This window comes from Ambystoma mexicanum, chromosome 6p (assembly GCF_040938575.1).
Source record: "Ambystoma mexicanum isolate Mex_15411 chromosome 6p, UKY_AmexF1_1, whole genome shotgun sequence".
NCBI lineage: Eukaryota > Metazoa > Chordata > Amphibia > Caudata > Ambystomatidae > Ambystoma > Ambystoma mexicanum.
The window spans coordinates 1,170,079,550-1,170,106,059 of record NC_090935.1 but is presented as its reverse complement, the minus strand read 5'-3'; the positions used below and the strand labels follow the sequence as shown (position 1 = coordinate 1,170,106,059).

At 44.8% G+C, this 26,510-nt stretch overlaps 1 protein-coding gene across 3 annotated transcripts in view; it reads right to left on the bottom strand.

Annotated features, from left to right (window-relative positions):
- Window positions 1-26,510, bottom strand: part of LOC138510275 (guanine deaminase-like) — a 509,865-nt gene that overhangs the window by 11,524 nt on the left and 471,831 nt on the right. For 2 of the 3 annotated variants that reach the window (XM_069625808.1, XM_069625810.1), the window contains one exon: window positions 19,787-19,902. In XM_069625808.1, coding sequence (XP_069481909.1) covers window positions 19,787-19,902 — 116 coding nt within the window. Of the gene's footprint in view, window positions 1-231; window positions 260-19,786; window positions 19,903-26,510 lie in introns of all 3 variants that reach the window. The other variant, XM_069625809.1, reaches the window with a different exon arrangement.

Genomic DNA, 26,510 nt, shown 5'->3' with positions numbered 1-26,510 from the left:
TGGCATGGAAATGTCTAAATGTCTACATGTATGCGAATATGTGAGTCTGTGTCATAGCAGGAGTGAGGGGAGAATAACATGTGCATGTGTGGCCTTCACGTGCATATGTGCATCATATACTGTTTCTCTCCGAAAACAAAGATGCATTTGCATTATATCTCCTTGTGCATGGAGGGTCTAGAATGTGACTTCCCCTCCTCCACATAGTCCTTGTTTAGAATCAATACATACCCAAATACAGGAACTTCTGGATGACATCCTAAAATGATAAAAGACAGACATGGGAATTAGTCATAACACCACAGTCCTAACACTTTGAGGCACATTCTGGGGAAATGTATTTGATGCAGGGATCTACTCGGTTTAACACATTCATGACAGGCACCTTTAGCACACTGACATCTCAGCAGGATCTGGCCTTTAGCTCGTGTATAGTGTTTGTTGAAAAGGACGTTTAATTTAATTATTTTGTTTATTTCATTCATTTTTGTTACGGAGCTTGTAGACAAAACTAGGACTTTTTTTCTGATACAGATCTTAATTTCTTCGATTTCGTTTGTAATCAAATCTGAGTAATAAATGAGCTGACTCTACAGTATATATTTGCCTCACGTATTTTACCCCTTAGCCGAGCAGCTCCTAAGTGTTAATGTGGGTCAAGTGCAGAGTCTTGTGAATGGCAAGCATCTTTTCCATGAAGAGGAAGTAGGAGGCATCTGCTGTCTCTGAAAATGTGCCAGAAAAAGGGAATGGCTGTAGAAGAGCTAATCAATATATTATTAATTGTGTAAGAACGACTTTGTTAAAGCAGCGCGCGGTGCAACCAACTAATCATTTGTAGGGGTGACAGTAAATTTTATTTGGAACCAGTGCATGTTTTAAGTTAGGCCTGTGTTACAGTATGATGACATTATTACTGCTCTGCGGGAGCACAGGGATGAGTAGTGGGTGAACTGCCTACTCAGCCTCACACTGCTACTACACCAGTATGATATATGATAGTTTATTTATATAGCGTCTATTGACAATGTGTTTCAAAGCACTTCACAGCAAGCGAGGGATTCTTACAGGCCATGAACAACAATGTGAAATTAACTTTTGTACTCGGCCTGATGACATTTCAGATAGTGCAAGAGCTAAAAAACTGATAGGAAGGAAATGGGAAACAGACAGGCGACTTCCGTACTAGGCCTGATGAGATTTCTGGTAGAGCCGGAGATTAACAAGAGGTGGGGGGGGGGAGGATAAAGGAGGGGAAGGGACAAAACAAGTGGCTATTGTACTAGGTCTGACGACATTTCAGATAGTGCTGGAGGGGGGAGGGGACAAGTAAAGTGAGGGGGAGGAGACAAACATTTGGTGCAATAATACTAGGTCCAGGGAAAATTCCTGTAGAGTAAGTGCACAGAAAAGGTGAAGGAGGGCTTGAAGAGAGAGGGAGAAGGGAAAAGGGAGGAGAAAGTGATTCATAACTGTGAAACGGCCTCCGCCTGAATGGGGGGCCCCTTTCACCTCTTTTGGTAACATGGGCCAAGGGCAGGCTATATCTTTGGGAGGGATGTAAGTTTCTAACAGTAGCATTCCAAACAGTGTAAGTTCCATGACTCCAAAATAAATGAATGTCCATTCAAGGTTATATAGAAATAGGGACTTTAATAAAACAATCAATACAAACAGACGAATTTAAAGCATTAAAAAACAAGCCTTTTAATAGAAACACAGAGAATGCAGAACCTTGATATGAAAGGGCAATGAGGGTTGATAAGCAGGGCTGTTTAGGCAATCAACTTAGAAGCAGTGGCAATTATTCAAGGATATGTCTTTAGAAGGTATAGGGGGGTCTTAAAAAAACACTTGTGTCCTTTAAAGTGCAAAAGGGGCACAGGACTTCTTCAAATTACCTTAGTTCAACTCTTTGTGATCTTGACAGTGTCAAGCTGGACGTCTAGGTACTTTCACTGCATGCGAGTTGATGAAGAGACGTTCTAGTCATGCAGTCCCACTGGAAAATTTGTGTCAAGTCAGTTTGATGAGCAGGCTCCCACGGGATTGAGTTAGCAACTGAGATGGACAAATCGATGGAATCCAACTCTTCAGGACGGCGGTCGAATCAATGAAAAAATGATGCTTCAGCTGTAGAGTCGGAATTCGAGATGGGTGCATCAATGGCTATCAGCAGGTCGAGTCGGCGGGCGAATCATTTGCCTTCACGGATTGCAGCCAGCTATCTGGTTGTTTGATATTGTCTGGGGAAATGGGTTCAGCCCGTGTCTGGATGGCTTGAACGGGTTCAAAGGTCCTAGAGTGCCAAAAATAGCAACACAGGTCCTGTAGTTCTCTCGAAATGCGTTAAGAGCAGACATCATGAGGTGATGAAACAGGGTGTAAGTTGATTCTGCACTTCTGGGTTGCTGGGGGCCCAATCCCGGGTCTCCAGCACAGGGTGATTCCTTCAGTTCTGTGCTCATGCTCCAGAAAGTTGGCAGGAACAAACAGGGGGTGATTCACCTCCAGTAAGCAGATTTCTGCTTCCAGTGCAGTCAGCAGTCAGGCCTTGTTCCAGAGCAGTCCTCCCCACTGCGGACTAGGGAGGTCAGGTGGCAGAGCTTGCCTCTGCCTTGGATGCCTTCTGACTTCACCTCCCTGCCAGTAGACTTTGGAATAGTCTGTATTCCCAACTGAAGACACATGAATCCTTCTTGTCTTGAGAGTCCAAAGATCAACCAAAGAAGGAGAGGGTTTCATCTCCTTATAAAGTCAAAACGTCGCAGGTGATTGGTACAAAACAAGCCTGCTGCAAGGTATCCATTCCAGTCTATTGTAACATGTGCCATTTGCCCGCTGACATCCTGTCATTGTCACTGGAAATGGGGGTGAAGGGTTGTTGCAGCAACCAAGGTAGTGGAACCCTCTCCTTAGTCTTCCTCTCCCCACTGGCTACTGTAACGCCACCCTGTTCCCTTGTCTTCTGACTTTAAAGGGACTACTGTGGTCAGCAACATGGTGTGAATGTGGCTTTGTTGTGTCAGTGCTGCATTTCAAGCACTTATTCTCAGGAGGTCTCCTAGGAAGGTTCTTTTTCTCTCATAGAAAAGTGCTACAATTCCTTCCGGAGTATCAAAGAGGCAGTATCCTGGCCATTGTACCACATGGCAGTTGTGGAGCCATTCAGGCCTGGCAGCTATACACATTGTCCTGTCGTAGCTATGCCCCCAAGCAGAGTGGACACTAGTATGGCATCAAATATTGCTGTGGCTGTGCAATTGTGTGACCCTGGCAGCCACCATTGCCACATCAAGACATTGCATATATTTACAGTTTAACATGACATCAGGCTGACTTGAATACACAATTATAATTTTGAACAGAGGTGCAGACAGTTAAAAAGCCACTGCTGTCTCCTTTAACCTTGTGTTCCAGGGAGCTGTCAGGAATGCACACATGACCTTTCAACCTGCTCTGTGACACCTCGGGGCGATGCTGATGATGTCAGTAGACTATCCCAGCAAACTCACATGTGTGCACTATATTTTTGGCATGGAGCATTTAGAAAAGGACAGTCTGATTAGCAGACTTCCCTTTCAGAATCATGATTACCTTAATCATTTTATTGAATACAAATCAAAAAAGCTTCGGCCATCTTGCCCTCACCAGATGCCCTTCTAATACATACAGTCTTCGTTTCTTAGGTAAGTGACATTACCAATCTACCAAATCTGCAACAGAATGAAATAGAAAGACTTTACAAAACCGCACCCATGTGGAAGACAGAGAGAAAGCAACAGACTAGAGAAAGTAACCCTCTGAAAATGAGTACAGGGGTGATTGTCAAATACCAACTACGAAAGGATATGCTTGATGAAAGAAGGTGCTGACGTGAACTAACCAGTCTATAGGGTCCCAGTGGTCTGTGAGGGCAGTTCTTGGTCACCAGTACCTGGATTCAGTTCCTGGGGGGCTGATGGATGTCGAACCTTGTGTCGAACATTAATGTGAGCGGATCAGGCTCAGTTCAGGCATGTAGGATTGTGTGGGTCCCAGCAACAAGCAGGCATCGAGTAGGGGAAAATGTGGTTGCACTGCGTTACTGAAGGATGGCTCTCAAATATGCAGGTCGGGCGGGCCCCGGACTTCCTCACAGGAGACTAGGCCAATTCTGGCTTTTAGCTGCTGGGAGGGTTTGATGCGTGACACTCCAGCGGTTCAAGTCAGTGGGTCAATGGTCATCGACATCAGTGATATTTGGTGAGACAATGTGCAAGCCGGTGAGGGAACCGATCGAGAGGTAGCTGGGCCGGGCTGTGGTTGTGACTTCCAGTGCAACTTTCCCAAAGGAAGTTCAGTGAATTCTTCTTAGTTGCTTTAGAGCGAATTATCAGTCTCTTGAAAGGATCTGAAGAAGGGGTGGCAGACCCTTTCTTTTGAAGGCAAATGTCCCCAGGTGATTGGACTAAAGCTAACCTGCCTTAGTGGTCCAATACCTGTCCTTGAATAGAGTGGAATTTACCCTTCTGATGTCACACACAAAGTGCTTCGCTCTAGAGGAAGTTGAAGGGACAGGAAAGGGAGAGAGACAGACAGAGAGAACAAAATGGTGGACGTCTCCTTCCATTGCCCAGAGAACTCCTGCCTACCATAATCCTGCACCTTCTCAATAAGAACAAAGGCAGTTAGAGATGCAACACCCTGGTGTGAGGTTAGTCCTTTTGAATGGGTGTGCTCCTTTGACACCAAGGCCCAGGACAGCGGACGTCTGTGCAGCTGTCTCGGGCGGAGAGGGTTTACCTGCACTCACAAAGAGATCAAAGAAGAGGCCCGCCCTCCGGGCTCATGTCCTGCCATTTGGCAGGCAACACCTGGCTGACCAGAATACAAATCACCTTCCACAGCAGAGCTGACTCACAGGAGCTGATATATGTGTGATATCAATTGGGATGTGACAGCCATGATCATAAGTAGTGCCATCCACTATGCCTAAACTGAGGCATAGCTTTACTTTAGAGATTACCCTGCTACCATCATGGATTGCTTATGATCATTGTAGTTTTGGTTTAGGGGGCCATATCTTAAATGCTGCCCCTGCACTACAGGAACTTGGCTGTCGCTGAGGTTGTTGAGTGGGCATCTTGTGACCTTTGAAGCTGCTCCATGCCAAAGGTAGTGCAGGTGCCACGGATCAGCCTACTGATGCAGCAGGTCCAAAGTACACCCTGCTTTTGGCAGGCATGGAGTTGACGGAAAAGGGAAATATGGTTGGCAAAAAAAGCCAGGGCTTTGCAACCTTCCCAGATGGCAATTCCTCACATTGCCAGTACATACAAAGACACCAGTGGAGTTTGAATCATGTTTCGAGTGGAAGCCTGTTTGCATGGGGACCAGAATATGGCACTATCCTATGGATATATGTAACTGGGAGACCAGAAGGGTCTGGAGGGTGGGATCTTTTTATTAGCAGAATAGGAGAACTACATATTTTATTGCAGGAGAGTTTAGAAAATGACCCAAGTGGAGGGCAGGAAGTTGGAGCAACCTCTCAGAAAGATTGCTAGCGTTGTCATTTACGCCTCAAATGGATGGAATTAGCAGAGAAGAATCTAAATTGTTTCTGATTAAAATCAGGGAGAATTATGAAGGCAAACTCAGCTGATGAGAGAGGGAAGCAGGAAGAGATGCTATGAGTGACAGGGTGTTTGTTTTATTGTCATGTTGTATTTCATTGCATAGGCAGAGAGCGCATGTAAAACATATTTTGCTCAGTGCACAGATGCTGAGACAGGGTGAATGGGGCTTTGTTGTATATTATTTAAATGAGTTTGAGAGTGGTCAAAATATTTAGTGACTTTGAACTGCAACATTTTTTTTTGTGCTAGTAATAGCTATGTTAATGCTTGCCAGGCCTTTGTGATAACAGAACAAGCCATTACGAGGGTTAGTGGTGTGGTTATAGTAGGTCTGCGAGGACTTATGATGCTTTTGTGAGCAACTCAACGACCTTGGAGGTCCCATTGGTAGATATTTAAACTATGAGAGACAGGTGGTAGTTGAGTAAATGCATTTTTTTTAATGTTATTAGATAAGAGCTTGGTCTTGTGATTGCAATTTGGAAGTCTTTAAGGATGGCCTTTTGAATTATGAACTGGTGGCTCAAGGACCACCAGCACATCTGAAAAAAGCCATGTGTGGTGGTTGCTGAGCAGGATGACATTCCGACTCCGGATAGCATCCCTTTAGTGGGTGGAAAGGGGAGGGGAGAGAGAAGTCATGCATGGGCAAGATGCCATAGTGTTGACGGGCTGGGTGGGGTTCGGGACTCCCAACAGAAACTACAAATTCACAAAACAAGAGGCTTTTTGAATGTGAGAGTGAAAGGCTGTAGACAGGCAGAGCGAGAAGGAGGTTAGGAAAGTGTGGTGGTGCCTCATTGTGTGGAATGTGTGTGTCATTTCAGTAGAGGGTGAGAATAGAGTGTTTAGTATTATAAATTATGTAATTTGGGAGGAATGAAAACGCATCAAGGCGGAAATGTGCAGGAATGAGCTGTGTTTAATGAGGATTTTTCCAAACCTGGAAGTTAGCTTTCTTATATGTTTGATGTTAAAGTAAGGGACGGATGGGGAGGATGGAGACAGCAAAGACAGCAAACAGGAACCTTGGATTATGGGGCAGGTTGTTTGGACAATGAGATGGGAGGGGGACTGTGGGTGAGGAACGGGACACAGTGGATATCACCATGCGTAGAGAGCTTGTGGGGGCCCAAGTTGAGGAATCGGTATGGGCGCATAGCAGTGGCCAAGGGAAAGCAGACAAAGAAAAAGAAGGTGACAAAGGTGATGGGAGCGCAGTTTCCCCTGTTGCACAAAGGGCCATGGAGGAAATATGTATCATAGGTGCAGATGGACAAGAATAATTTGATAAAAGCGCTGCCGCCCCTTATAGCTGGGGCAGGGAAATTGATTTACGCATTCGAAAAACAGTCGGCAAGGATAACTTTAGCTTGGGTGACATGAACGTTTTATTTGTTGCGATATTAGGGGACCGGACAGATGACATTTGGGTCAAAGCGGGGTATCCTGGGGTGCGGTTAGGATATGACAGCCATGGCAGGCCCATTTTAATGACATCAGGGCCCGAGTGTGGGAGGTGCTGCGATCAATTGATTATTGATCAATAATGCAATGCACGATGTGGGACGATGAGAACCCATCCCAGTATATTACACAGACACAAGAGATGTGGAGAGCAGAACCGGGCGAGTCGTGGTAGAGATCGATAGTAGGGGATTGAGGCAAAAGGGTGGGTGGAGATAATGTCTATAATAATACCTCACTGTAAAAGAAGGAAAAGGAAACAGCACAGAGGGTACAGAGGAAGTGAAACTAGTACAGAAGAAATTACCAAAGATTTCAGTAAAAGTGACGGTAGCAGCAGTGCTTCAAGACGCGCAGACGGAGCACAGGGCGGTGCAGGCAGACATGCATATGGCACCTGTTTGTGGAAGGGGCTAAGAGTGTAACATTTGGTTCAAGGATGGCTCCAGGGAGGTTGTCTGTGGGGGAGAGGTGGGTTTGCAGGGTCCGGTGGAGGAAGGCAAGGCTTTAGAGGAATGGGCCCATGGGGAGGCAACATGGGACAATGTTGGGCGCGTGGAAGGATGAGACATTTCTCACTGGAGTGTAGGAGCAGAAAAGCAGCTGCATATAGCCAACAGATGCCCCCGTATGCACAAGGAGCACCAGCACCGTACCCGCAACCCTATGCCCCAGCACCAGCCCCTTATGGTATACCCCAGCCCATTGCCCTGCCTGCCCCATCTCCAAAGTTTCTACAGTTGTAAGCACCGGCTCCCAGCGACCCACCAACATATGCAGTACATCCAACGCAGCCACAAGCGCCCCAGGTACCTAACAGCAATGCAGTGCCTCATAGAACAGACACCCACTACCAAGGAGCCAGTGTGGTGGGACGAAATCCTTTTATCTTCCTGGGGACAAACACCAACCCAGATTAGGACAGCCCACAGAGAAACTTAGCAGGCCCAGTCCTGTCTGGCACTGCTAACCCAGAAGAGGAACCTTGGTGGGCGTGGAGATAGGCAACACACCATTCACTTTCATGGTAGACACAGTAGCCACAAAATGTTGTATCAGCGAGGGGTATTTCCCTTTGTCAGGTGAGGTTATGGACATGCAGGGCTTCTCTGGGGCAGAAAAATCAGTTCCATTCACAGAAGAATTGGACATCAAGTTTGGGGACAGAGTAGTACGGGCCGCATTGGTGTTCTCCACAAGGTCCGCTGTCAACCTGTTAGGACAAACTGAATATGACTATCTCATTTACTGGAAGAGGAGTGGTATCTTCCACCCCAGGCTGGTCATCCATGCACTGGGGAGCGAGACAGCAATGCACTATGATCTGTTTATCTGCATGGTTACAGTGTTGCTGAACGCTGTGACACACATGGCTAATAAGTGTTGGAGAGTACCTTCTGATTTTTTATTCAAACCAGCCCCATCCCAAGAACATGTTGCAGGGACCATTCTCATGCTAGATCTAGAAGATGTGTTGGTGTCAAAAGAAAAAATGGTGCTGATAGGCACAGATACCGAGGGAGGAGAGTGGCCCACAGTGTTGTGCATAGACCCAACCCAGCCTCTAAAGGAAGTGACGGACAGTGAGTTGTTTGAGGATGAGGATGACGAGGGGGAGATTTTCCTGGCAGTGTTTGTTCAGTGCAAGATAATGATACTGTATCATGAAGTTCTTTGAATCAGGTTTGTGGCAGAAAGCATCCCATCCTTTGTCTAAGAGGATTTATCACAGGTATCCGACAATGTGTGGATGATAAACCTCCATGAGGTAGGTCTCTTGCGGAGTGCTGTACCAATACAGATTACCCTCAAACCAGGAGCAGTATTGCCCAGAGTAAAGCAGTACCCCATGTCCAAAGAAGCAGAAGAAATGATAAATGACACCATCACAGCACTCTTACACCAAGGTATTATTGTGCCATCTAACTCTCCCTGCAACATGGTGATATATTAATCAAAAAATCAAAGGGTTCTTGCTGGAGGATGATTCAGGATTTGCGCCCTCTGAACTATATGGTACATGCTGAGTTTCTGGTTGGGACCAACCCTGCGACCATGTTATGCAACATACCCACCAGAGTGACCTATTTCACAGTCATTGACTTAAAAAACACATTTTTCTGTTTCATTGCATCCTGACACCCAATATCTTACAGTATTTTCAATAGTGTTGCATGCAGATTTGGAGAACATTCATTTGCCGAGCACTGCCAGTCAGTAGGTTGATGACTTGCTAGTGTGCAGCACCAGCGAACAACAGTTCAGGGACGATTCCATAACCATGTTAACATTTCTGGCCAATAAAGGATATAAAGTGGACAGTGGACAGGGTAAATCTGCAGTATTGTCAGCAAGAAGTATTATATCTCAGTCAGCTAATTTCAGTTCATGGGAAGAAAATAACCCCTGAGCTCACAGCATGCCCCAACCAGTGACAGTTAAAGACATGCAAAATTTCTTAGGCTTGTGTAATTATTGCAAAGCATGGATTTTTGATTAGACGACATATACACAACCCTTACTGCACGCCCTTAAAGAGGCCCAAAAGATAAATAGCACTATTGCATTGCCTGAAGAAATACTCACGGATTTCCAAGAATTTAAAAATGTCAGTGCCACTGTCCCTGAGAGTTTGATTGCTTCTCAAATTCAAACGACCAAATGATGACAGCGGTACTGACACAAAAAAGTACTATGGGCCATAAGCCTTTAGCATATTACAGTGGCATGTTGGATTCAGTAAAGCAGGGGCAGTTCCCGTGTGAACAAGCTCTAGATACAGCAGCCTTTGCTATAGAGAAGTCAGCAACTATCAAAATGGAGTGTGCGGTGATAGTATATGTAGAGCATGCAGGACTTGCCATCTTATAGAATTCCACATCCACCCTCACCACGCAAAGAGACTCAGCGTGTGAAGTAATACTACCCAGCCCTTACATTTGCATTGTTCGATGTAAAACAGTAAACCCAGCCACCTTCCTGACTGAATCAATTACTGACACTGATGAGATACATGATTGCGCCATCTACAAAGGCCCCGATGATGACATCCCAAAAGCGTGAGATTCGGCCCTTAATGACAGGGAAGTCATCTTTGTTGAAAGGTCAGCAACTATTGACCAAGAGATGGGCAAAAGACACACAGAGGAAGCAGTGGTCAGGTTAGTAGATGGAGAATATGAAGTGCTAGTGCGGAAGAGACTCCCCATGCATTACTGCAAGCTGCCCTAATGGAGGCACTAGAGGCCTGTCAGCGCTGCAGAGTGACCATTTATTCCAATTCATCCTATGTCACGACCACCATGCATTCAGGGCTATCATGATGGCAAAGGAGAGCAGATGGGTCCCCAGTGCAACACACTGCCCTCTTAGATAGGTTTATGTATGCTTTGTCGCAGCCCACTCTAGTAGCAGTGGTGTAATGCACAGCTCAGACAAACAACACTGATGACCTTTCTCTTGGAAACGATGCATCAGACCAACGGCAAAGAAAACAGCTTACCTCCCAGTACCAGACATAACAGAATACCCTGAGGTAGCAAATATGCAGTTACAATTGCAAGTTCCATACACCTCATTAACAATTACTGACATAATCAAACTGCAAGCTCGAGCACCACAAATTGAAAAACTTTTTGGGGAAAAAGAGGGTGTGAGCAATCCCCTACAGATTTTATCTGGAGACAGAGCACCACAGATAAGGTGCTGATGCCCCACAAATTGGTGACGGTGGCGTTTGAGCAGTTGCACCACCCCTCCCACATGTCAAAACAGCACATTGCTGCAGACATACAGAAGGGTTGGTACGTTCCCAACCTGTAAGAATTACTAAATGTATTAGCATCCAATTGTACGATATGGCAGACATATAAGACTGGGCAAACATTGTGAACATTGCGAGGTGCATTACCTCACCACAGTGGGCCTTTCTGTGAACTGCTCATCGACTTCGCCAACATGGAAGAATGGTGCAACACCTTCCGTTACTTGATTGTGGTGGTGTGCCCCTTATCCTGTTGGATTGAGGGTGGAACTTGTGAACATCCAGATGCTAAGTCAGAAGCCAAATTTATAGTTCGAGAAGTGTTTCCCCGCTGGTGAGTGTGTGAAGTGCTTAAAAGTGATAATGTCACCCACTTCTTCAAGTAGCTATTTAGAGAAGTGACAGCCCTTTTAGAAATAAAGCACACGTTGTGCTCCATCTACCATCCTCAGGCAAATGGCGTTGACAAATGGATAAATGGCTTTAAAAAAACTTTGGAAGTTGTGTGTCACCCTTGGGTCTACTGTTTGTCCCTGACCCTTTTCAGTATGTGTACACAGAGCTGCAAGGACCATCATCTCTCCTCTCACAAAATAGTAATGGGATGGTGCATGAATACACCGTTGTCACCCGTGTGAAGTGCCTCTGATGCTCACAGGGCTGCGTCCATTCTAGGTGATGAATTTAAGATATACTTGTATGAATTGATGAAATCCATTAAGATTATCTCTCGACAGATAGCATCACAGAAAACAGAGCTGCACCAGAAGCTGCAAGCTCACCACCCATTCAGCCCCGGTGACCAAGTTTATATTAGGACTGTTGTCCGCAGGTGGAGTGAACAAAGATAACAATGGCCCATTCACCGTCATCTATGCCACTCCATTTGCTGTTAAACTGAGGGAACTGCGATATTGGGTGGACCTCTCGGATGTCGGGCGGGTCCCCCATACAGCACCTCATGCGTCTGAATCTCCAGTTGTAACCTAAATGATGTCACCATCTATTCCTTTACTGTTCACGATTCAACAGTGTCTTCCTTTGTATTTACTGAATTTTCATTTTATTTGAATATTATTCTCTTCTATTGTTTCAACCTCATTACCTCAATAGAACGCATCTACCTCATCTCGACAGCATTGATCATGATACCATCAACAGTCATGGACTTCTTCTGGTACAATGTTCACTAAATATTTCAAACAAGTACTGCTGTAGTTGTACATATAATGCTAATGTTGAAAGTTTCAATACATGCAAATATTCCTTGTTGTGTGCAGGTTTTTCATCATATACATCGATTCATTAACATATTGGTAAATATGTGTTTTGGTTTCATAGTTGGTGTTAGCATTTACACACTCATCCAAGTTATATGGTTGAGGCATATAAAGGGGGGTGACATAGGGGAGTGTATACACATTTAAAATTATCCTTTTGAGTATGGTACAGCCCACACAGTTGGCTTTTCAGTTGATTTTATGAAGATGCAAACAACACTGGTAATTAACACAGCCATTTGGCAAGAAAAACATAGAAGCAAAAGGTTAGTGGATGCAGATCGGGAATATGACCAATACAAAGGGCTAGTACCCGATACAATGTCTGATGTGCACCATCCAGAATTCGATAACCTGTGGTACAGCCAGCGTGTTCAGTGGGGAAGCAGAGGGAAAATGGGAGCTGCTATGTCTGCTCTCTGATCACCCATGCGTCAGGAGCACCCAACTTGTTAGTATCCCAAGAAATGCGAACCATGGACGACCAGTGTTTGGTTCATCTAGCACTGTGCTGGGTTTGCATCTTGTTCCAGGGGCACGCAGTGGAAACCACGCCCACTGCTCAGAATGAACGGAGTGCTGTTTCTGTCAAACAGCTGGCAAGAATCAGCTGCACGACAGGGAGGGGTTGGTGGGGTTCGAAGAAGAGGTGATATGGAATATCAATAAGAACTGTCTCGCTCTATGGGCCATGTTTGTCCCAAAACTCACATGGATTGAAGCAAAAGAAACGCTGGTGAAAGCGAAGGCGACAGAGTTGTATGAATTTTGTTTTCAAGGACTTGGACATGTTCTAGTGGGAACCAACAGTAAATGTAACAAGACATTATACATTCATAATCTAAGTAAGGGCACAGCAGCACTTAAGGACATCTACTGGGTGCGTGGTCAGCAAGCATACCTGCACCGCCCACCATCATGGAGAGGGACACTGGCAATGTTACATTCAGCCATTCTCTTGGTGCCTGAAGCACATCTCACTATTGCACCCAAAAATCTTGCAGCACAGGCGAAGCAACCCCAATCCCAGCCCCCACAAGTAAGAAGAAAGACGCACTCACTGAAAAGACAGAAGAGACGGTCAAATTACCTATCTAAAGACTCCTCCAAACTGTTGAAATAAAGTACAGACAGAGGTCTTTTTTCTGTCCCTAATGCTATCAGGCATCCAGGCCCGGGCCGCAGCCAATGCAAAATGGCTCCAAATAATCAGTTGGAAAATGATCCAGCTCGCGAATGACACAGAGCAAGGACTGAATGCAATCAAGAGCGAAATACGTGCACTCCGGCTGATGACTCTCCACAATCGATACATGTTAAATCTGCTGACAGCTTTGGAGGGGGCCGTGTGCAAATAAATGTGACTTTCTTGTTGCATATACGTCCCCCCAAACGATGCAGAAAATGGGTCCTTGTCACACATCATAAGCACTCTGCACAAGCTAAAAACAGGGATGGAGAATGAAGCAGCAGTCCAAGCTGAAGATTGGTTCGATACAATGTTTTCATGGGCACCAACATGGCTCGGAGCAGCCGTGAAGATATTGGTCCATGTCGTGGTGCACCTGTTGGTGATGTTCTGCATGTGCCAAATGATACTCCGGTGCTGCGTTAAGACACTCCCAAACAGTATGATGATGATGGTCTCAATAGGGGCAAGTGTAGCACCTTCTAGTACAAAAGATGGGCATGCTAAAACAGACGAGCCAAAGAAACCCTGAATGGTGAGAATTGAGAGGGCCATGGACCACCCAGGAATTCTGACCACAACCCCACTGGACCAGGAGAACTATACCGAGCACTGGATCAACCTAGCAGGTGATGGGTGGTATATTTACCTCACGTGTACCACAGAACAATATGCACAAGCTGGGGAAAGCTTAAGCCATGTATGTTGGATATGGGTGTCCAAAGAGGGTACATGTAGAGCCCGATAGGCAGCTGAGTTAGTTAATGTAGGATTAACAAAAGGGGGAATGTTGCGCTGCATATCCAGATCTCCGGACCCGTACACGATTTCGATTGAGAAAAATATATTAAGTACACACAGAAGTAGACGTGAGCGACTGTAGGGGGAGTGAAACATGTAAAGTAGGGGTACTATTTGGGCAGTAGGTAACTTTAAGTAGGCCATAATATTGGGCGTGGTGTGTGCTTGCGTTTGTAGAGTTTATATATGCCGAAGACAAGGATGAGTAGCATAACAGACCTCCCCAATCCCTGGTGCGATAAACACTAAAGCACCGCCATATTAACGTGAGGGCTAATTTACCACTGGCAGCAGGAAAACAGCAGCCCACCATGACAATGTGGTCCGAATCACTTTCCCTTCCCATTCCCCAGCAAGTGAGCTGAACGAGAAGGCCTTCAGGCCTGATAGATAATAATATAATTGTATTGTGTTGCAGGCCTGAAAATCCAGAAAGGAATGTGAATGACCGAGCACGAGTAGGGCTGCGCCAGTCCCGAAGGACAATCCCATGGGAGCCAGGGAAGAAGTCTTGAGCTGCCAAAACATTGCAACTCAGATGTAGGGTACCAGCACTCCTGCTTGAAAATGTTCATTCTATTTGAACTGCCAGATGCCCACAAACAACACCTAAATTCCTAATAATTTGACTAATTAGCGTGGTCCTGGGAAGGCCCAGATGGGGTTCGGGGAGGGGTTCCCGATAAGGGGGTTGAAAAGAGTTAGCAGACATGTGATTTGTAGTACGAGGTGCAAGGGGTGATGGAAACAAATGTAGTTCTGCACTGGGCAGGCATGCCGGGTCTCCTGCATGTCTGGGATCACGGGAAGCGCATCTTTATTCCACCACACCAATTTGACGATAATGTTCCTTAAAATGTCTTGTTTGCTTTGAACTAACCCGTTTGCTCTGTGATAGTTGGGTGACCAGGCACTTTCTGACATGTCTTTTCTGTCCTGTATATAAATAAATCTTGTTATCCTTGCAATAGGTCAATAGGTGCACCAATCTTTTTTCCTCAGTGGATTGTTTTTTATTGTCTGGAGGTCCTGCCCTACACTACCTGGGATGACTCTAAAATGTTAACCAGTTGTTTAATTCAGGCATTTGTGATGGAATACTAAGTCTTTTCCAGAGATATTTAAGTTACAAAAATAATGCTTGGGCTGCATAATTGTAATGTGATGTGTAAAAAAGTGGCAACACAAAAAACTTGGATCAGACACATCATTTATCTGTGGCTTCTATCAGAAAATACCCAGGTATTGGAGGCTTGCGTGTCCCAGCAAATGTTGTTTGTGCTGTGATCCGTAAATGTAGCCAGGAATACCTTGTAGTTGGGCAAGTGTACTCATCCAATTTTCCTTTGTGGAGTGTAGGGAGCGTCTCGGCCACTATTGGATTGCTATGGCATGGAGTAGGTGGCTGCATTTGCTGTATCGGCAGGTTGATTTAGTGACCTGGTCCACTGGAATAGAGCAAGTGTCCTGGTTATTGTTGGCTTAGCATTTTCTTTGCCAACCGCTTCTGGACCTGAACAAATTGAACAAATCATGAATCCGACAGGAGGCAGGGTCTGGGATTCCACTGAGATTGGTTCCCAGGCTGTCTCTGCTCTCAGAGTCATCACGTGTATTGGCAGCTAATGCATGGCTATGGACCATTTTCATATCAGACCCTAAACCCCCAAGGAGCGTGTAAGCATGTACGCCACACGATCAGGCGTTCCTCTTAAATTAAGACTCTCACCCAGGCACTTATGTTACAGTAACTGAGGGTGCCAGTTCATTGCTTTGAACATTATGAATAGGCATGTAGAACTAGAAATGTAATCCCGCTCTTTGAGCTCATAATTTATACCTAATTTCTGTAGAACAATTCTAGACAGGAACAATAACAATTTTTAATCTTGTGATGTTTTCTTTTAAGTACTGTATTGATGCTGTGAATGAATGTGTATCATCGGGTATTGGCACTATTCCCTTTATTGACTCAGCTGTGCTATATCTGTGTTAACGAACCACACTCACACTGTGCAGCATCAATCTCGATTCGACCTACAAATATCACTATGATACAATAGTCCATGAGGCTGGACATAAGGTTCAATCCCTATTCTGGCTTTCAATTATTCCACTCACTATCCATTGACATGTCCTGTCAACTATGAATCTATTGATCGTAACAGGAAACACATACTGATAGTGTGATAAAATTACTTGTTCCCTGCAGGAGTGCAAGGATGAGTAGTGGTAAACCCCCCTACTCAGCCCTCACACTACTAAAAACCAAGAGTGATCCCAATTATAAAGGTGAAACAGGCACAGTTAAGAGATATACCTCATTTGCCTTTTGTGGAAATGCAGGCTGAGGGAAGGCTATACTCTCAAGAGGGGTGTGAATGAGTTGGGGTCAAGTTGAAGCTCACTGCGGTTCAAAGAAGTATGGATGATGGGGGCCATCAGGATCGGTTTGACAGTCAGTAGGATGGCAAAGATGCTGTTGACCGGATGTGCAGTTCGAGTTGGGTGGGCCGATACAGAGTTCAAAGGTCATAGTTCAAAGAAAACACCAGGGTCGGTTCGACTGTCAATGAAAATCCTTAATGAAGATGCTGCCGCTTCAAAAAGCGGTTTGAAGCGGCATAAAATCAAGTGCAGATCGGGAGGGACATGGGTCAGTTTGACAGTTGGTTTGATGGTGAAGATGATGTTTACTGGGTGCACAGTTCAAATTGGGTAGTCAGATGCAGTGTTCTAAGGTCACAGTTTGATGAGGCCCACAGAGTCAGTTCAACTGTTGATGAAGGCAACAAAGATGCTGGCGTTTTGAAAAGCGGCTCAAAAGCAGTGTATGTAATCATGAACTTAAAGTTCGAGCCGAGGATGCACTCAGCTGGTGCAGTGCAGTGGTGAACTTGTTCGAGCATTCGACACAGCAGCTCAAAGATCAGTTGAGTGCCACAGGCAGCTAAGGAGGACTCTATTGGTTCAATGGGGTTGAATGGGCTTTAATCACGGCTCGCAGCGGTTCGACGGCGTAACCACAGGGTTCCTACCTGTCTTGGCTCTCTGGTTGCTGTGAGTCCCAATCCCCATAACCCTTCCACACCTGGGCTGTGCTCACAATGCTGACACATGTAAGATATCAATTTGAAGTGGGTTGGATAATTCTGAGATATACTAGCCTCCATAATGTAAACGCAGGTATGGCTTATATTTAAAGTTTAAAAATGCCACTAGATTAGTGACACTGATAGTTATGTGGTTTGGTAACAGAGGTGCATGTGTTAAATTCAGCCCCTGCACTAAAGTGACTTGACTGTCACTGCAGCTTTCAAGAGGGCACCTGTGCCAGCTTACCATCAATTGTCTGAAAAGAAAACGAATGCCATAAGACCACATTTTTCTTTCTCCCTCTTTGACCACATATATATGCAGGTGTTGACCCCCCAACTCCCTCTTACCCCTAAACATTTTTTATTAACAATTCCCTCCCCCCATATACATATACGGTCAAATTAGGCATCCCAAATTCAGTCTTTTGGGATTCGGTCTTTTCTTCCTCTATCTTTTTGGGTATTACGACTTGTGCCCACTGAACCAGCCATGTGTCACAAGGGAGCAGGCGCTACAGATCAGGATACTGATTCAGCAGGGCACAGGTGTACATTATGCTTTTGCCATGGAATTGGCTGGTTAGCAGGCCTCCTTTTCTGAGATGGAATTACCCGCATCATTTTATTATTATAAAAATCAAAAAAGCCAGGACCTCTACACCCTTTCCAGGTGGCAATCCTTCACAGAAAGTCCTGCCTACCTTTATTACTTATGAATGCTACACATAGTCACCGATGTACTTGAATGGTTCCTATTGCAATCTGATCCTCTTTCTTACTGCCCTGATTTGCAACCTATGAAACCCAAGACCACTTTTCAGTCATGTAATTAATGTATCAAACACTGAGTTGAAAAACAGTGACGAAAATATATTGATCTAATTGCATTTCATTCGTTTTGGTAAACTGGAGGTTGGTTTAATCTCTGCCATAATAATCTCATTGGTCGGGCAGGGTTAGGAGCATTAAATAGGGAGGGGAGAAGGTTTCATGGACATGTCATCCCCACCAAGCATCCATTTTTCCATTTCAAATAAAGTAAACCTATGTACACTTTATCGTTTGGAACTAATTGTTTGGTAGGCAGAACACGTATTGTTTTCTCTGTCTTGTTACTCTCAAAAAACTCTTCAGATGGCAGTATATGACTAACAAGTTACAATATGTAACGGACAAGTCAAGTACTCAAACGTTTCTATACTGAGCCTTTCACTTGAGTAAAAAAACCTGTTTAGGCCCCCTCATAAGCTACACCCGCTAATATTTTCTGTTAACTGCTTATATTTTCTGTTAAAGCAGTCACCCTAATCCCTTTTTATAGAGCCTCAGGCTCCCTGAAGGGCGACATTTAGGGTTGATGAAAAAAGCGCCAAAAAGTGCAATCGTTTATTTTAGGAGCAATGTTTTGTCGGTGGTATTAATTTAAAAAGGTATGTTGGGGTCGCTGTAAAGACATACAAGCCCTGAGACCGCCCACTGAGTAAAGCAGACCACACTAGTTCATATTACTTGTTGATGTATAATGCATAAAGGTCACAAAACATCTCATGTTTACATCACAGCGGCAGCTTGTCTGTTGGGGTGGCGGCCCCTTGCCTTTTTTTCGGGAGCCTTTGGGTGTTGCAAAATTCTTCACTCATTTGCACTACGGATTGAGCGTTTTACACTCACTCCATAATGCAAATATTGTTTGCATATAAGTGCAGAGAATCTACTCATATTTAGATTCTTTCCAAAAGAAGAGACTGGCGTTCTAGTTACTCTGAAAAGTGGCAGGCATAGGCCAAGGCATGCGTGCTGCAAAACAGCACCGATCCTAATGCATGTACTGCACTGTGCAGGACAGCAAGATAATCTGAAGACCATGCCTGTGATGCCACAGCCGCCATTGTGTCCGAAGTGCGGTGAAAATTGGACCCATAGGCAACAAGGAAGGTCTCACCCCCCTCACTCTGCCAGCTTGTTTCAGCCGGAAGTGGAGTCCGAATGCTGACTGCCACCCTAGGCTGACCCAGGGCGAGCTTGGTGCTGCTGCCACCGCTTGACTGCCAAGAGGAACCGCGAAAGAGGTAGGTTTCTTAAAAAAAAATGTGTATGTTTTTTGTGTGTATGAGAGAGACATCTTGAATGAGTTTTCATGAGAACTAGTGTGCGTGTGTGTCCGTTGTGCATGTGAGAGAGATTGAGTGTGTGTGTGAGAGATTGAATGAGTTTTCATGTTGGTGTGCCTCTGTGTGTGTGCGCGTTGCGTGTGTGAGAGATTTAGTTTGTGTGTGACAGAGAGCTTGAAAGATTTTAGTTTTCATGCGAGTTTGTGTGTGTGTATGATTGAGAGACAGAGAGGGAGAAAGAGAGAGGTGGAGAGAGGGAGGGAGAGAGAGAGAGAGAGATTAGTGCTTGTGTGGGTGGGGGGTGGACCTGGCCATACTCTCACCAGCCCCCCCCCCCCGCCTGTGATCTTGCACGTGGAAATCTATGTGTGTGAAACAAGGATAAATCATCAAGATGCATTAAAATCTTAAGATCAATAAGACCATTTCAAAAACACACGCTGTCAAAATCCGTACCTCTGTGCAGTTCGCAAATATTTCGAAGGGACTGCCTTCTGCTCCAGGGTTGATTAGTAATGCATCAAACTCTTTTCCAACTTCAAAATTTCCAATCACATCATCAAGGGCAAGCGCTGAAAAAAAGCAGTCGCTATGTTTCAATTTTGCAACTATATGTATTATAAATCACAGCTATATCCTGATGGACTAAACATGTCAGTATAACATATGGAATAGAATACAAGATGGTTCAAGCCCCATGTAGATACAATCAATACAACAAATGAGTGGAGATCTAAAATTTCAACAACACACAAAAGTCATCAGATGGGGGTGTTCAACACGTCCTCTTGAGGGAATGTATTTAGGGGCGTGCAGGGAGTTGAATCTTTGGCTGTAAAGGTTACAGTGAAGGTGGCAAACAAGAACAATTCCTTAGCTGTCTTTGTGGCAGGATTTATTTTCTCTAAACTCTTATAAGGTAGAGGCTGATTACTATTCCTGCAGGCTGGGCTGCGCAAGCAGTCCTTTGCTCACCTATCGGAATTCCTGGCTGCAGAATCTAGGCCTATCTCTCGAGGGGTGGAGTAATTCAAGATGAAGGCTACGGGCCAGATTCTAAAAACCTTTTTCGGCGGAAGTGTGCCAAAAAAGGATCAGGCCCATCCTCAAAGGGCCTCTGAAAGATGTGCTCTCTCAGATTCCCTTTTTCACCCTGCATCCTGAATTCGAAAAAAGGGGTGTGCTTTTAAATGCATAGAAATTGGGGTCATCCCCCTAAGCCTCTTGGAGCAGGCGCAATTATGACACGGTCCTTTTTGTCCATGTCGTGATTTTAAGTGTGACAGCCGCGGTTGCAGTTTCATTGCCCAAACAAGAATGGAAATGCTTTTTGTTTTTTCAAGTATTACAATGAGGCGGGATTCTCAGTGAAATGCGCCCCCAGCAATCACGGCTGTCATACATTAGCTTCAGACACTGATGTATGCAAGGGGCCTGCACAGAGCATCTTTGCGCCACTGTCCAGCCCCTCCTGAAATGAGAATAAGGTGACCTGAGCATTTCTGAAAGTAGCGCAAGGGGTAAAATGATTCTCTAGGCAGAGGTATGGTTTAAATATGCTCTATCTTTATTATTCACATTGGATAGTTATGGACAGAAAAAGTTAATATTCTTTCGTTAAAGCTCTACCAGGGGCCTGATTTACAACGCGTTTTAATGGGGGTTTACCATTGAAAAATGTATTTGTAAATCAGGCCCTGATGGCTCGATTCTTAAGTGGGTGTTAACTACTGAAAATCTAAAAAAAAAAAAGTGGCAACAACATTTTCGGTAATTAACACCTATTCTGAAGGTGGCGCATTCTTCCGAAGTTGGAAAGAATGCGCCACTTTCTGAATATTGTGGCGGTTGCTAGGATGGGTGGGAAAACCAACCTTGCAACCGCCACATTCGTAACCTGCCACTTAAGACAGGTATTCTTGTGGCACTCCTCCACTTTTAAATGTGCGCTAGATTGGCGCATATATACGGTACCATTTTGGTGCCGGTATTGTGGAGGAGTGCCACAAGAAGCCTTGTTGCAGTGCAGGGTGTATGTGAACACTTTCATATACAGCGAAGTAAGCAGCTTCAACGTTGATGCTGCTTATTTTGGTGTGTATGTAAGTGTTCATATGCACCCGTGTTCTCGGCAGCAATTTTCTAAAATAACGAATATGTTGTTATTTTACAAAAAATGCTGCAGAGATTTCAGGATTGCACATGTTAAGCCAAAAACAGGCTCAGTGCTGAAGGTGCACTGTCGTGCACTACGGGGACGCCCAGGCCCACTTGAGAAAAGCGGTGGAGCCTGGGCGTCCTGATTTGGCACAATGAATCATGCACTTTAGCACGTACACTGCACCAAGTTAAGAATCGGGCCCTGAATGCGCCACTTTTGGAATATGGGTGCCGGTTCCTAGGAAGAGCTGAAAAGCGACCTAGCAACCGGCACTTTCGTTATCTGTCACTTTGCATAGGTATTCTTGTAGCACTCCTCTAATTTTGAAACTGACTGAAATTGGCGCTGAAGTATGGTACCAAACTGATCTCGTACAGGAGGAGTGCCACAAGAAGCATGGTGACAGGTGGGTCCTGCAATTGGATATTGTGATATTGGATATTGTGACAGGTAGTTTTCCCAATATCCAATTTCAGCCCAAATTATGCACAAAAAGCTTTTTAAAATTGCCCAAAAACCAAGGCTGCAACTACTTTCATTCCCACTTGCTGGCGTGCAGTCAGCATGTGTGTTTTGTTTTGATCTCAGCAGCATTTCCGTTAAATAATGATTCCCTCATTATTTAACAAAAGTGCTGCAGAGATTCTGCAATCCGCCTGTTTCCACTAGAAACAGGCAGATTACAGCGAAAGCACTGTCGTGCTTTACGATGACGCCCAGGCCCACTTCAGAATAGTCATGGTGCCTGGACGTCAAGATATTGCACAGTGAGACGTGCTAATTAACACGCTCACTGCGCCATCATGAGAATTGGGCCTTAAGTCTCTAGGTCAAAGCATTCAAGTGTAACTAACCATTAGAGTTAAGGTCAACGGCAAGGCCAGAGTATGCTTTGGCAGCTCACATGTCTATATTTAATCCCTTATGAAATCAGGGGTCAATAAATTGGAGGAAATGTACCATATTGTTGCCTTTGATGTCTTTTTTTACTGTTCATTTCACTGACATGAAAAAAAATAACTGATACAGGTTATTAAGCATGAAAACACTTAGGGGCTGATTCAAGGAATTGGTGCGCCGAAAAATGGGGATTTGTGCGCCATTATGCGCACAAATCCTTGTTTTTCGGCGCACACATTTCATGAACCAGCCCCACAATTGCATTAAAAACTTTAGAAAGGTAATTGCATGCAATTTCGTATGCAGATAAGCTTTTTGGGATATTTATACAGTGTAAAGTGTTCCCTGGCAATTCTCTGCTTCTAACTGTAATACATTACCCGATTTCATTGTTCACTATTAAACTGTACATGTGGTATTAAGAACTGCTGTTCTTGGGGGAAAAAACACATGTAAACAGACACCCTTTTGTAAATATGTAATTGAATGTAACTGGTCTTGTATAGCGCCTGTCTGACACTATTGGTGGCCTTGCTGTGCTTAAATATCACCTAACTTACCTTCGTGTGTTCCAGCAGGGGGACGCCTTGCCTTACTACAGGTAAAATTGGTCTGTCACCCCTAGGGGGCAGCACTTAGGGTGCAGCTCAGGGGTTGTGTAGAGGAGCAGGTACACGCTTTTCTCACCCCCTGACCACCATCATACTGGAACAGCAGGAGAAGAGCAGTAAATGGGACCCTCCTGTATCGTTCTCACACCACATCGAGTGTATTAGAGACATTATGCCCTCCGACAGCCATATCGAATGTACCCTCGCACTGAAAGCGGGGAAGGATGTTACATGGAAGGATGTCAGCACGCACCTGTGGACGTCAGGGACGTGCGTTAAGTGAAATCTGATGAGGGCAGGGTGATGTCATAAAGAAGATATATGAACCTATGCTGAAACAATACGAAAATACTTAAGAGTAACGATGTAACTGAAGCACCAAGCGAAGCATGTACCTAAAGCAAAAGGAATCATGGAAACAAAGAAGATGAAGTAATTTACTGACTAATAAATGTAAATATGCAGCAACACAAGGTAGAAAGGAAACATATAGGGCCTCATTACACGGAAGGCGGTAAGGGTTAAAGGTCACCGGTAATGGTACCGGTGACCGTTAACCCTTACCGCCTTACTACGAGGTCCCTTTGCAGGTTGGTACTTTAACACCTGCTTTTTAGCAGGCATTAAAAACCAACCCGCAAAGGGACCAGGGTGCTAATTACGGTACCGCAATTTGCGGTACCGTAATTAGCACCTTCCCCATTCCCATTATGCCCTATGGGGCAAAAATGGGAATGGGGAAGGGCAATGGGGGAATTACTGGCCCGCCAACCTTGGAATAGGGCGGTAATTCCCCTTTCCTCCAAGGCGGTGCCGGTATTTTACCGGCATGGACCAAGGTGCTAATAGCACCTTGGTCCACCGCCTACCGTGTAATGAGGCCCATAGAGGCTTGCTATAGAGGAATATATAAAATGGCAAGGATGGCCATAATAGGAAAATGGACACTGGCTCGTGTCGAATTCAACCAAGCTACTTCAGAATAAGGAGACATGGGAGAACAGCTCAGTGTGCAGAGCCGACGATGAGTCAAGGTTGGCTCAGAAATAAGGATGCTATTCCGAGGGATAAGCACAGAGCACAAAGGGAGTTACGTGGAGAAGCTCTGAATGTGGCACATTCTTCATAGATTGAATAAGAAGAAAACACCTGTAAGAGCCAAACTGTTGGTCAATTAAAAGTGTAGAAAGTTCATATGAGAAAGAGTGAGCAAGTCTCTAGAGGTCAATAGGAGCAAAAGCACTGTGCATAATTAAATCAAATAGCAGTAAATAGAAGGCTGAAGTGGACACATTCATGGTCTCTTCACACGTGACTCAGAAGTCGAAAACAAGGGCTATTCATTAGAGCCTCACACTTAAGATAGTGTTGTGCTCACACTCTCTTGAATGTTCCAGGACAGTGAGCAGTCAACAAATGAAAGACTTTGGCTTAAAGCCCGTTGATGAAAGATGATAATCTAATTATGAAAACAGGGAGTAGTCTGACAGGATTCAAACACCTAAGTCTCGTTTCACATACGTGCTGCTAAAAAGCCAAAAGACCAAGGTTGGAATAGTATGCCAACCAAACAGTGGGGTTGGGGGACAACCTAACATACAATGTTGCATGGACCAATTCACTGCTGTTTTGTGCGCTATAATCAGTACTGTATGTATTTAGAGGTAGTTCAACGCGTGCCCTACAGGTAAGTGGTAGCCAATGGTGCACTCATCCTTATATGTTCTATAAGCAGATATGTTCCCTTAACCAAACCTTTCCTTCGATATGTTTTGGATGTTGCCACATAGAATGACGCCATAGATGACACATATTGGGGTAAAGACCTCCATGTAATTAAGCTACTATGTGAATGTTCTTGTATCAGTCTGATGTCTGTGAGTCCTCCCTGCTTTTTTAAAGAAGAATAAAGTAGTACTTGGCCATATTCCTTGAGTCTGTCAGATTATTTGGTCTGAGATCAATATTTGTAATTCCATCTAGCACAAAAGACACTTCAAGGTGCTAGAGCACAGTTGTCTTTATAAGAATAAGCCTGTGTTTTTTCTAGAGGGGGCAAGGTGATCATACTGACAAGGAGACAGCTGCTGTCAGCTGTGGTGCAAGGCCTATCAAAGGCCATTTGTGCCCTCCAGCCTTGCCCCTTTCTGCAAAGGAGTTTACGCTCCACTCCAGTGTCCTCATTGGTCTTGGCTAGTTGGTGGTGCTGTAAGCACTGCCAATGAGCCAAGCCCATTTACCCTGGAAGCGAAGATAGGAGAGAGATAGGATGTAAGGTGGGACAAACAGCCAATGGGAGTTGTTTGATTTTTATCCACCCATAGCCATGCTATCCTCTATGTCCATTCCCACTCACTACCTGCTCCTCCTCACCCTAAGCCCATCCCTTTGGAATCTCGTTGAACTAGATTTGCGCTTTTCTGAGCTGTTCCATAAAGGTGTAGTGGCTAGATGGAAGCTATAAATCGGCTTTCCGACTTTCTGTAAATTCCGAAAAAGCTTGGCAAAAGTCCCCCAAGATTGTTTTCGTTCTCATTGGGGGAATCCAGAAAATTCAATTTTCGGTTCAGCAATTTCATTGTTCCTGGGAGAGGGAAGCATTAGAAGTCCTGCAGGGTGCATGCTACAAATGATTGTGTGTGTGTCTCTGGGGAGGGACAGGGGCTGATGTATCTCCCTACAATCAGGAACTGTAAACCCTGAATAAATAATTATACTAAACCAGTGCCACAAAATCTTGTCTGCATATAAGCAGCTCTACTTTGTTGGAAATATTTGTGGTTCCGACACCTCCTGGATGGTATCACTGTTGCTTGTGCCCAGCCCACTCAGACCAGCACGCTTTTCAAGGTAAGTTCAGACCATGCCAAGAATTTGGTAGTTGTGCCGAGGGAGGGGGCCCTTTTGGTCGCTTCCCAGCAACATCACTGCTCTCTCAGCATCATGGGCCACAGCGTCCCCCCCTGTGTGCGCTGTTTATAACCAGGAGAAAATGAGGAATGATAAGAGCGAGGAGGATGGGGGAGCACGCGTTCTGAAACAGCAGAAGGGCATGCCACACCGGACCAGGTTGGCACTGGCGGCGGGATCCGAATTGGGGGAAGCCTCTTTGTGGTATGCTGTACAAGTACTTGATCCCTTCTGCAAAAAAAGAAAATGTATTATGCATTTATTTTCACCATTTTAATGTCTCTGAGACTATGTGCACCCAGTTCAATGCCTATTTGGCAGATCCTGTGAATCATCATCTCCAGGTATATGAGTATTGGGTGGGAAAGCGCCAGCAGTGACCAGATTCATCTATTTGTGTGTTGCATATTTTGGACTTGCCCATGTCCAGTGACAATGTTGAAAGCTTGTTTTCACAAATCAAAGTCTTCATGGTAAGAAAAGAAAGGACGTGGATGGGCAAAGCGTCACTGAAAAAGTATTGCATGATTTACTACAATAATTTTGACTCTGAGAGATACCCTACTTATGCACGCAATGAAACAATAAAATAATATGT